This window comes from Lupinus angustifolius, chromosome LG05, assembly GCF_001865875.1.
Source record: "Lupinus angustifolius cultivar Tanjil chromosome LG05, LupAngTanjil_v1.0, whole genome shotgun sequence".
Lineage (NCBI taxonomy): Eukaryota > Viridiplantae > Streptophyta > Magnoliopsida > Fabales > Fabaceae > Lupinus > Lupinus angustifolius.
Window position 1 is genome coordinate 3,212,028 of NC_032013.1, and position 13,617 is coordinate 3,225,644.

At 29.4% G+C, this 13,617-nt stretch overlaps 2 protein-coding genes and 1 long non-coding RNA gene across 3 annotated transcripts in view; 1 reads left to right on the forward strand and 2 right to left on the reverse strand.

Annotated features, from left to right (window-relative positions):
* On the reverse strand, positions 12-2,203 carry LOC109347498 (nascent polypeptide-associated complex subunit alpha-like protein). The gene is made up of 4 exons (XM_019587387.1): positions 2,096-2,203; positions 979-1,057; positions 573-700; positions 12-471 (listed from the first exon to the last, which is right to left on the reverse strand). Exons 1-4 carry the CDS (start codon positions 2,159-2,161, stop codon positions 136-138), a joined length of 609 nt encoding a protein of 202 aa, XP_019442932.1. The 5' UTR covers positions 2,162-2,203; the 3' UTR covers positions 12-135.
* LOC109347500 lies at positions 2,090-10,682 on the forward strand. Its single transcript, XR_002107608.1, has 3 exons — positions 2,090-2,166; positions 4,625-4,628; positions 10,670-10,682. It is a non-coding gene; the product is annotated as an uncharacterized LOC109347500 (long non-coding RNA).
* The window catches only part of LOC109347495 (serine carboxypeptidase-like 45), a 24,040-nt gene continuing 14,299 nt past the window's right edge, over positions 3,877-13,617 (reverse strand). Inside the window, exon 11 of the mRNA XM_019587382.1 lies at positions 3,877-3,942. Coding sequence (XP_019442927.1) covers positions 3,936-3,942 — 7 coding nt within the window. The 3' untranslated portion in view covers positions 3,877-3,935. The remainder of the gene's footprint in view (positions 3,943-13,617) is intronic.

Consider the following 13,617-nt stretch of genomic DNA (forward strand, 5'->3'; position numbering starts at 1 on the left):
TAGCCAAAGAATAAAAATCCAAAAATAAGATAAATATTAAAAACCCACTATTTCAAATCCAACGAGAGCAAAAATTTTGACCAACAAAGAAAAACAGTTTCAGATTCCAAACTCAAATTCTACCAAATCCGATCATCAATTAGTTAGCTCCATAATGGCAGCAACAATGTCACCATCTGCAGCTTTAAGAGCTTTAACAGCTCTTGATCTTGAAACTCCAGCTTGAGTCAACACCAAGTCTATGTCCTTGGGATCTACACCAGTCTCATCCACATCCTCCTCATCGTCTTGAGCTGTAGTTGAGGATTCAGGCTTCAATGCCGCATTGCTTACATTAGGAGCCTTGAACTGTTCTGCGGCCTGAGTCTGTAGCTGTGAGCTCAAGTCTTCGATCTTAGCTTCCCCAAATATTATGTATGTGTCAGATGCTGGGCTCTTAAAAACATCTGGTTTTGAGATGACAAACAAGATCTGGAAAACAGAACTCCAGCAATTGAATTATATTACATATAATAGACAAGACAAATTTGAAGGGAAATACAATAATCAAAATAAAGAAGTCAAATACTAACACTCTTGCTCTTTTTAACCGTCACGCGGCTAACACCAGTGACAGGTTTCATTCCAAGTTTCAACATTGCCTTGCGACTCTTCTTCTCACTTCTGCTCTGCTTGGACCTACCGGATGCATCACCTTGTCCTGCCATACAACACACGTTCTCGTGAGATTTTGAATTGCACCCATCATTTTAGCATGAAAAAAAGATATAAGTAGCATCAACACCATCATACAGAGCAGAGGCACCCAATCACATGCATTTTCATCTTTATTCTGATGAAACAAATTAGCTCCTTGAATATGATAAATGCAACCAAATCATACAAGGAATGCCAATATTCATTCACCAAATGCAGCAATGAAAATAGATAAGTATAAGTACTACATAAGTTAATCTTAAATCTTAATGATCAACTTACCATCTGCATTTTCATCCTCAGAATCATCATCGTCATCATCCTCGTCGTCATCCTCATCCTCAACCAGAGGCTCATCAGACTACAAAAGACGGTACACAAAAGTTCAAAAACCAGAAGGCAAAGAACCTACTGAAGTACTTCAGATGCTACTATTATGAAAATGAAATAATTATACGAAAATGTTTAGTTGTAACAATTGACCAAGGTTTATGAAGAAACATCAAAATGAGTTATAGAGAAGACATTGAACACACAATAAACAACTCTCCCATCCCGGGCACAAGTTGGAAATGGACTTACAATCAGACAAAGCTAGTGCATAATGAGAAGTTTGCATTTTTATGATTTGTGTCCAGTACATATTTCAGTAAATATATGCATACATAATATTTAACTCATGTAACCATACACTTGATGTTTTCATTAGATTTAAGATTGTATTTCTTTCTTGTGAAATGAATATTATATAGTTATTCAAAACTAGGCTACATTGTAGCAGTTTTCACTTGTTTGTTAAAACAATAGTCAGTAACAATTGTAGTTTCTAATACAGAGGATTTATTCTTATCTAAACAAGCATTGTTCCTTATTCATAATCAATTTTCCTTAGTCTATATAAAATCTTACAGCACTCCTCCATTGATGAGATTTCAAAATTACATTTCCCATTTAATTTGAATATACATAATAACCATTCCTTAGTAAAATCATTAAACAAAAAATCTCAATCAGATTTGAAGCTTTTACTATGCCCCCTTCACCTTATACACTAATGCTTCCAACTTTCAAAGCCATAATCTGTAATATGATAGTTTCTGGAACCAAAAATAAAAATAACAAAAATCGTTTATTTCACTATCCACAGCACAATTTCAAATTGCAATCCTTGTTCTTATTTTCACACCAACCCTTGATTTAAAAAAAATCATATAATAATCTCACTACAAGAAACAACACTACCCAACTTTTTTTCGAACAAACCCATGATAAAGATCCCTAAAAACATAATTTTTTTTTCTTAAAATGAGATAGAAACGAAAAACCGATAAGAAAAAAAGCATGTTAATGGAATAATAAAGCATAAAAAATGAAAGAAAAGAGAGAAAAAAAGGAATACATGGATCTTTTGTTGTTGGAGATGAGCGGCAAGAAGCTCTTCCTGGGTCTGAGTTTGAGCAGTCATAGTGAGTAGTTTTGGAGTTGTTGTGAAGAGAGTATTACTTCTAGTTCTAGTTGTAGACCTAAACCCTAACCTTGCGCTTTTATACTAACTTATAACCCACCTGCTTTATTTTTTATTTTAATTATTTTATTTTCTACTAAACTCAATCTTAACTTTTCTAAATAAATTATGTATATTATTCACACTCCATTTCTTAAAATAATAATTAAATATAAATAATTATTAATGTAATTATAGCGTAAATTATGAATGATTATTTAATGAATTTGGATTTAGATTCTAATGCATGGATGAAAAATTATACTTAATTCATATAAATTTATTTAGATCCTCATAAATAGATCGATAGATATACAAACTATTCAATTTTTTATTTGGAATTAAAAATATTTTTGAATGAAATTATTCTTTTAAAAACTACTATTCAAATAAAATATTTTTTAAAATCACAACTTTAATAAAATCACTTTTAAGATAATGTTTTTTCAACTTTAGATTATGTTTAAAACAATATTTTTAAATCATTTTTTTAACTTACAAGAAATAGTTTTTAAAAATATTTTACAAATATGCTACTTTTAAGTTTTTATGTATAAATATTTTAACACATATTTATATATATTATATACTTACAATAAACTTTTATTATTAACTATAGTCATGTGTTCTATAATTAATCTCAATTTAATAAAAAATTTAAAATGAGAAGCATTATAAGAAAGTTAATGAAATTGAAAAGTAGATAATACAAATTTTGAATGTTTGTTTTTTTGAACGGATCATTTAAATATATATATTCATGGATATTCATTGATTGTAATAATGGATAGATTACTAAAGTTACCAACCGGATTATATCTATTTAAATTTATTAGTTCTAATGTATGGATATAAATATATATATTTAATGTTCTTGGATTCAAATAGGTTATGAATTGTGAATAATTTTGTCACATCTAATGTAAATAACTCTTATATCCTAAATGTATATATATTTTTTCTCTAACTTCCAAATGTGAGAAATGACAAAAATACATGCATGTATAATATTTTTAAAAATGTGGATCATAAACAAACATTCAAAATAGAATAAATAATAGATTATGAATTGTGAATAAACATATCTATCAGGATCTTATTTTATAAATTTATTTTTAATAAATATTTTATATATTATAGTTTTTATTACTTTGACATTATATAAAATTTATTTTATTATCAGTTCCATCTAAATGTAATGAGAAATTTATTATATTGATATCTCATTATCCATGTAATAATTTTTATATGAGTTTAATATTTGTATAATGTCGTTGTAAACATTTATACATAGTTGGTAGATAATCCATCATTCATTTGTATATTTTATATATTGTCAATGTATATTTTTCTCTCTCTTTATATGTATTTGATTATCACATTATATAAAGATAGAACTAAACTTAAAAGTTGATTAGGTTTTCCTGGATACTCCCTACCCACAATTAGACATGGGTAAGCAAAGATAAAGATTACATGTCTCAAACGGTATCTTATTTCATGTTTTCCATCAGAGTTCTCCATTTTATTATTTTATTATTTTTTATTTTTAAAATTTTTATTTTATCTACGTGTTAATATATGATTAACTTGAGACAGAGAATGTGACACCATTAGGAGCAGGTGATCCCCATCCGATAAGCATTACCCTAATATATTTGGTTGGAAAAATAAAGATAGGAGAATAGTTAGTAATTTTTAAAATATTACGGGTGAATATAGTTTTTGATTAAGATTAAGATTTAATATTGTGTCTATTGTTGGTAGATCTCTCTTATTTTTGGCTCCCACTTATAATAAATGACACCAAATTAGACGTTTCAGTTAGTACGTAGAACACAATTGTTGGTGGATATATGGAGGAATCATAATGAGGCGGGTTGGAAATAAAGATATTATCCCCGAACTTGGAAAAAACTTGAAAATTATATATGTACTAAGGAAAATATGATATCATTTTTGTTTCATTTTTCTCTAACATTTTTATTTTCTCTTGTATTATTCCATTTCTTTTATGATTGAAGATCCAATAGTATGTAAAGTAAAATTAGAAATTAAAAACAATGGACACATGATAGAAATTTCAATTCTAAATTGGATTACATTACCTCAGGGCAGGTACTCACGAGTTCAGCTTCCATTATCATCCCTAGATATATGGGTGGATCCCTTGTGTCAAAGAATTTCTTAGATCTTAGGAGGATACTCGTGCATTCGCATGGGTGATAATGTGTTTCGTGTTAATTTATTAAACAGTGAAAAGTAAACTCTAAATTAAATTTTGGTTATTATTAACTCATGGAAGATGATTTTTATGTATTTGAGTGATAAATTAGACATGTTGACAAATAGCATGATGTAGATAATTTATATTGAATAAAAAAATCATTATGAACAAAAGTGTAGAATACAATATAAGATAAGGTGTGTAATACATGTTATAAATTTTGGAAAACTTCTTTATAAAATACATTTATTGTCGATTTTAGTGGTTGACCATTCTTATCATGTATCAATATCTTTAGTTCCTTCTTGCTTTGAACTCTTGAAATAACAACGTATAACTGACTAGGACTAAACACTGGTCTAGGTAGATATAAGCTCACACTTTCTAATATTTGCCCTTGAGATTTATTGGTTATCATAACATATGAAACAATTATAGGAAATTGTCTTTTAATAAGCTTGGAAGGCCATGAAGATTGAGATGGGGACATTGACATGCGAGGGATATATATGATATATCCAATATTTTTACCTGACATGATTTTTGCTTCAAGTACATGGTTTGCCATTTTAGTCACCATCAGTCTTGTTCCATTACATAATCCTTCTGCTTGATCTAAATTCCTCAACAACATTATTGGAGTTCCAACCTTCAACTTAATTTTATGATTGGGAAGACCAGATGTTGAAAGTGTGTTTAGAAATTCTGGAGTTAGTATGTTGACTGCTTCAATTTCATTAGCGTCAAACATATAAACTGAATCTGAACTTAGGTATTCCTTTTCTTCACCTATAGTTATAGAATATAACATTTAGTACTATAATTGTAACAAATATATTGTATATGTAATACTAAAAAGTTGAAGAGGAAAAATAAAAATGTACCTGGAATTATACTTAGAAAATATTCATTGATTTGATCAACAATCTCAATTGTTGATGCAAGTATTGACTTAGATTCAAATATTCTTCCTCTTTGTAGTGATGTTGTAGGTTCGGATAAGTGCTAGACACTATTGCATCAATTGAGTTATCAAAATCAAGAATCAAAAGGTCTATTGGAATATCAACTTCAACACAAACATCATTAGGTTCAGATAATTTTCCATCTCCAACCTTTAGTATCTATTCTGAGGATTCCTTAATTTTGAATGCATTGTCATTATTTTGTAAACGCATGTTCTTTGAAATTGTTAAAATTCTACATTGATGCCAAAGATAAGATGAGTTGATTGTTGCATGCACAATATCTGAACGACACCCTCTTGAAATCACTTGCAAAATTTACCTGAAATTACCTCTAAAAACTACAACATTTCCTCCAAATAAGATTGATTCATTTGATGGTGTACCCATTATGTCTGCAAGACTTCTATCAAGTGCTTCAAAGCAAAACTTATCCGACATTGGAGCTTCATCTCATATAATTAGCTTTGTTTGTTTCAATAAGTCAGCAAGTTCAGAACCCCAATGAACGTCGCAAATGGAATTCTCAAGACTTGGAACAAGAATTTTGAATTTTGAATGAGTTGTTCTACCCCCTGGTAATAATAAAGAAGTTATATCACTTGAAGCAACAATTAGTACAATCTGTTAGAGTTTTCCACATATGAGTTTTACCACTTCCTCCATAATCATATAAGAAAAACACACGACCTTCTTAACACTTTACAGCTTGGATGATAATATGGAATATTTTAGATTGCTCCTCTATAGTATATTGTGAATATCCAATTTTGTCCGACCCAAAATATCTTTCAAAAATATTATAACAAAAAAATATTTTTAATGTTTAAGGGGCTTAATGGCCCAACGCATAAAATTGAATCTCAAGATGAATTTCAAAAAGGGTTTTAATTGAATTCATTAGCATTTAATGGGTTTTATTTCAATTCTATCCCAATAATTTGTTTCCAAAAATAAAAGGAGTACATTGAAATGAATATTAGTTGATCATCAAAAACTACATAATAGCCTATATTCAATGCATTTTATTAAAATAAAAATAAAAAATAGTTTTTAATTGAGTTAATGATCACTTATTAGCTAGAATCAATTCTAGAAAATTCCCATCATGAGAAATACCATTAATTTCGTTTATATGATCAAAATAAGAAGAACAAATATTTTTTTATGACTCTACAAAAGTAAAATAATGCTTTTAAGAGTTATTTTGTTGGTTGAACCCAAATCAAGATTTTGTGAGTCAATTTTAAGTATTTTGGAGTCAAAAGTAGTATTTCTATACTCATGAGGGTTAAAATAATTTTAGATTTTTTAAGAAAAATAATTTAGGCATTTTCTAATAAAAAATGACATTTTTAAGAGTCCCATAACCAAAATATTTTAAATTCGAATTTGTAATTATTGATTATTTTTAAATTTCGAATTTTTAATTATTGTGCCAAAATGATGAAATCAAATCTTGAAATTCTTTGAAACAAAAAAATGAGGTTTCATTTATTTTTTCTTTTGAATTAATTAGGAGATTGCATTTGATTTGAACTTGTGCTAAAATATATAGCCTATAAATAGAATGTCCCGTTCACTAAAAAAAGAGGATACACACTTGAGAAATAATCCAAAACATGCTCATACCATTTTTTTCTTTCCTAACGGATTCACAATCTCCCTAAACATCATCTTCCATACACAAAATCTCTCATCCACAACAATATCAAAATATCTCATACACAACAACCTCAAAATCTCCTATACACAATAACCAAAAAACAATCATTCAACAAAATTCATTCAAACGCTCAACATCCAAAAGTATCAATAAAAAATCATCCACACAATACACAAAAGAGGACATGAGCAAAAAAACGTAAAAATACATAATCTCCAACACTCCCAAAGCTTATTTGTTTTCTCTCTCGCTCAAACAGTTTTGATTGCAAACTTATTTTGGAATCTGGTTTGAACATAGCAGACATTAGACCAACATAATTTGTTGAAATCCAAGTTGGCACCGACTCCAGCCTTGGAGTCAATACATGTACACAATTTCACCCATTGAATTGTGTTTTTATCTATTTACGTCATTCCATTAAGAATTACCATAACAATAATTTTAATACATTTACCATAAAAATAAATAAAGTATGCGATTGGATTATTTGTTAATTTATTTCGAAATCTCATTTTTCTTATAATTACTTAAAAATAAAAATCGTTTAATACAAGACTATGTGAAATATGTTGGTAAAAATATAATAATAACACAATTATTAATTCATGCCATATAGTAGAGTACTGTTCAAACGGGAAACTAGGGTGCTAATACCTTCCCTAGTGTGTAATCGACTCCCAAACTTGGATATCAAAGTCCAAGGCCTAATGTGATTGGGTCAAAAGATTTTTCTACATTTTTTACTAGAAAAAAAATGTAGTGGCAACTCTAATGATGTCGTGCAGTCGAAAATCGGGGCGCGACATATATCATATGAATATGTCAAATTTTATGTTAACATACATAATGAAGAAACCATACTAACTTTATACTTAGGTAAGCAAAATAACTACCTGTAAGAGATTGGAAAAGAAGATTGAACTTTTCCTTTAATTTAGTAGTATCATAATTAAGTTCTTCATATATCAGTCTATTCCCAATTGACTTGTGATATATCCATTTGGGTATGGCATTGGAGGATAGTCTTTCAAACTTATATGATTCCGTTGAAGTAGTTTCTCATTTTCTAACAGTTAGATTTTGAAATTGTTTATCACTTAACACAAATCCTACAAATGTTCAAAAAAGTGGTTAATGATTGTAAAAAAGGATGAATACATACAAGAAAAGTAATAATTAAAGTGTACATTGATTATTAGAAATTTTTCTTTGATTGTAAAGAATTTCATCTGATAACCATTATCACGTTTCTTCCCAAACCTGATCTGGTTTATTCATAGAAGTTGATAACAACATTGTCACAAAGAACTTCCTCAAGTAGAATCCAGAACCCCAATCTTTGGCTTCTCTTAAAGCTTCAATGTATTCTCTATCATCCTTCAATGTATTCTCTATCATCCTTCAAGATATTGTTTAACCTCATCAATGTTTGCTTGATTTTGTGATCCACCATTTTCCATTGTTTCAATAACAACTGTAATCTTATCCTAGTATTTGTTGATATACTTGAATAAGTACTTAATTGAAGTATTTTGGTTACACCACTCTATATTAATGTGTTCTTGATATTTCTTTAATAGTTGTTGGTTGTAAGGGACAACATAACGATTGCTAAGAGAAATACCATTTTTTCAACAATGTTTATGTTATCTCTTCTTCTATAAACTGGATTACCATCTTCATCAACAATTGTAGTTTGTTGGAATTGTTTTGGAAAATTTTGAGAGCATTTACCATCTTTCGTATATGAAGAAGACATATTGCAAGAACCATATGGACCATGAATCATATGTGATTTGACCAAGTTGTATAATTTAGGATCATCACTTTGTTTGGAATTTAAGAACAGATAATTCTATCAATATCATCAGGAGTTGGGTATTTATTAGATGAGTGCAAAAAAATTAGCAAGTACGCATATGGCAAACCTATTTTCTGGAATTCAATTGCGTACATATCTGAAAAAATAGAATAAAAATAGAGTAAGGATTATGTCAAACTATTTACATGCATACCAAAAAAACTAAAACAATAAGGGAATGATTTATTTTAGGATATATACTTACATGCAAGTACTTTACCAAGAACATGTCTTTTCTTCAAATCTTGAAGTAATTCTTCTAACTTCATTTTGAAAACCCTTGTGGTGATATATGGTCGATCATGTGGTTTCAAACCCATAGGCTTAACAAATCTGATAATTTCCGGCCAATTAGGATTGCATATCATTGTTAAAAACAAATCAGGAATCCGATTGAACTACATATGACCATCCCATCAAAGTATAATTGATCCATGTATCTACGACTACCAACAAAAGTTGAAGGTAATATCACTATTTTCCCATATTAGATGCTTGAGTTTGGTCTATTGGTTGAGATTCACTCAAATTTCTATATTTATCCACCCTTAGTTTTTTTTGGTTTCTTTTGATAAAAGACAAACTTTCAGATTCCACCATAGTATAAGCATCAACTAAAAACTAATGGAATAGTCTTCTAGAATACAACAAAGTTTGAGCCTCATTTTTTCTACTCTACAATCTAAATGACATCCATTCTCTTACGGTTACACGATTCCGTTTTCTAGTATTAGAATCTGATCTAAGTCTATGACAAACATCATGCCTATAACCATCTTCTCCATATGGAAACAATAACGGATATTGGAAAGCCAAATATCTGACATGTAATTCATCAATTGGCCACTTTGTGTCTCCAAAATTATACCCCTTTGTGATGTTGAGTCAATATCTCCAACTATTAAAACAATAACTTTAGAAGCAGTCGGTAAGTTATTTATTCTCCCATCATAATTTCTTTCAACAATTAGTTTCAATTTTAAGTTTGAAACATCACCATCTTTTAATCTTTCGCTTGCAATTCTGAAGGACTTTGCATGTACATTGTTCTCATCTAGCATCTTTGATAACTGCACAACTACTTGTGGATCAACCTTGTCCTATTAGAATACATTAAAATAAATAAATAATAGGTATTAGGATAGAAATGTAAAGTATTGAATATTTATTTACCTTATTCCTTCCATTCTATTTTGAATTTTATGCTTTGTATCATAGATATATAGTTGTGCAAATTTTGGGAATTGTCTAGGGAAAGGCAACATGCTACCAATGCGGTGACATGGTTGTCCATGTATCCTGATTGTTGGTGGACCTCTACCATTATTGACAGATTTATCAATTTTTGCCCCGAAAGATGTGAACATGAACATCATGTTGTATAAATGAATATTGTGTTGATAATTCAAACTATTAGTGGAGTTCATGTCAAAGAGTAGATGATGAAGGAATGAAGGCGGTGTTTCTATTAATGGAATTTGTATTCTTCAATCACCACAACATAATTCAAACTTAGGAGTTGTAGCATTTCTATGTTTTCGCTTTCGTTCCTAATACCACGTGCATGCTCCACAATGCTGACATTCATAACAGGATCACCAATATCAGAATATCCTAAAATGAAAATTTTGAGTCAAAATCTAATTTATACCTCGTATTGAAAAAATATAGAAATATTTTTAAATAACCTTGATTCTTGTCAAATGTTGATGTTATAGATGAATTATGAAATTCATCTTCATCTTAGGAGTTGTATTCAATATTTACCTCTGAAAAAATGTCAACATTAAAATTATTAGTGTAAATTGAAGAATTTTTTTTTATTATACATTAAAGAAATTGCAGCATTAATTAAATTTGAGTGAATACCTTCCATGGTAATATCAAAGTTTTGATCATCTTCATTGTTGACATCACAAAAGTTATTACTTTAACTTTGAGTTGATGAATATGGCAAGAAATTTTCTTTACCTTTATTCATATTGTTGTTTGGTTCATCTTCGTACATGGTCCCATATTTATTCATTAGATTTATGCCTAATGATGTTTGATTTATAAATCTTTTTTTCATTGTATAGTCATGGATGGTACATGGTTGAGTATGGGATGTAGAACTTGAAGCTCCATTTGTAATTTCATAAGCAAAACATTGATCTCTTTGATTTAAACTATTTAAAGAGATTTGTGATAGAGGTGTTGTACTCATATGCATTGGTGTAGACTTTTGATTTTTGGAATCCCTTGATGAAGATGGTTACATTTTTTATCTAGAGTAATTTACACATTTATCACGTAAAACACATTTCTTTTATTGCGTGCAATTGAAGAACAAACATTTGGATTATAACTCTCCATATCTGATAAACAAAAAGACAGAATGGTTAAGGTAACCAAAACCTATGGGACTTGAACAAAGTATGAAGATTATGAGATATGATATATGTAACAACATATGTACTTTCATAGCAAAGGTAGTAAAAGTATAGAATTAATAGTATACAATTAATAATCCAATACAACTGATACATAAAGTATATGTATAAAAGTTTGTATTATAAGTATTTGATAATTTTAAAAAATAGGCGCTGCAATAATTGTGGTTTTAACAATATATATTAGAAATTGGAATTCTATGTAAACTAACAAATTAGTTATGGTTATAACAGTTCATAATACAGGTTGTAATAAAGTACACAAATAAAGATATTTAAAAATCTTACAAACTTCCATAATAGACTGTAAAAATATAGAATTGATAGTCCATAACAAAGGATGTCATAAAGTATATGAATACAACTATTTATTATAACAATCAATAACAATGCATAAAAGTTTGCATTATAATAATCCTATAAATACAAATATAAAATTAGCATCCCACTATTTGTATTGTAATCCAAGTATATGATATTAGGACATAATCTAACTCCTAATATCTTAGCATACTTGCATTCATAACATAAAAAGAACACAATGATACAATACACTATATATCAATAACATTAGAATGAAAGTTACTATTCATTGATAATAGCAAAACAACTTGCCCAGTATACCAACCAATAACATGAAATCAGATTGTGCGACTTTTTAGAACATCATTCAGATTGAAAACAACTAGAATTAAATTGTCCATTGAATATTAAGACATGGATCAGATTCTGAAACTTTTAATAAAGTGGTAATTGAAATTTAGTTCAACCAAAATGGTCATGCTTGACATTTTAATAACACATTATAAACATAAAGTAATAATAAACACCTAAAATAATAATTACAACCATCTCCTTCAAAAGGATCTTGTATTGTATCGTTGTTAGATATTTCCTGATGATTGGTGAAATACCAATCCTAGGATCTTGAATCTCATGATTCACACACATAATATAAAGCATATAAAGTCATACCTGAATTCATGTTCTCTAGTCTACTCATTTGATATACCTTTTGAGAGAGTTTTGGTATGATGATCTTCCTCAACCAAATCTTTAATTCCTTTTGGGACCTTCGTTTTCTCTCTGACGGGGAGAGGTGAAAACTATTTGTTATTTGGTGTGTTGAGGACCCTAATCTTCTTTATGCGCTAACTTATAGGGTTCTCATTATCCCATATAGGTTAACCTAATGAGTATCCACCCATTAAGCCCATATATGTTATCAGCTTTTAGAAATCTATGGGTGTTAGTAATTAGATAACTTATAATGTAACCCCTGAAATAAATAAGCGATATCATTGTATCAAATATATGATGTTCACCTTAATTAGAAATTATAAATTTCTAACAATCTTCCACTTGGGCTTCATATCTTCCTGATACAATTATATCACAGGTTCTTTAGGCGCGCATCTGTATGCTAATTACATTTAGACTTCTCATTAATACAATCTGGTCCATCTCATATATCAACTATGAAACCACCGCGACTTTCATCACATGCAAGCATGACTCGACCACGATGATCACCATATTAATATAATCAATGACATAGACCAAATATGGATGAGTGACATGGAAATTTCATGCAATGTGATCTCAAACATGTATATTTCCAATTGGTTCTTCTTTGTTCTTTAGTTAAATCAATTCAAAGTCTTTAATTGTAACACAATAGTTACAATGCACAATTTCAAAATGAAACAATAAACCATCAACTTTATTATGTATAAAAAAAATTGTATACAATATCCAAAGCAAAACATAAAACATATAGATTCCCACTGAACTAAGGCACCCTAAGGAACAACCCCCATATGAGCAACATGCTCATGAAAGACTTTAGGTACCAAACCCTTAGTCAGTGGATCAGCTAGCATAAAATTTGTCCTTATATGTGCTATGAAAATTTGTCCATTTTGAACACTTTATTTAACATCTAGAAACTTTATGTTAGTGAATTTTGACTTTGTAGAAATCCTATTGTTGTTGGAGTAAAGAACCGCGGACTTGTTGTCACAATAAATCCTCAATGGTCTTTCAATACCATCGACCACACGTAAACTAGTGACAAAATTCCGCAACCATATGCCATGGTCTGATGTTTCAAAATAAGCCATGAACTCCGCAACCATGGTTGAAGGGGCTATGAGTGTCTGTTTTGAAGACTTCCAAGAGATAGCACCTCCAGCCAATATAAACACATATCTAGAGGTGGATTGTCTACTGTCTAGACATCCAGCAAAATCGGAGTCAGAGT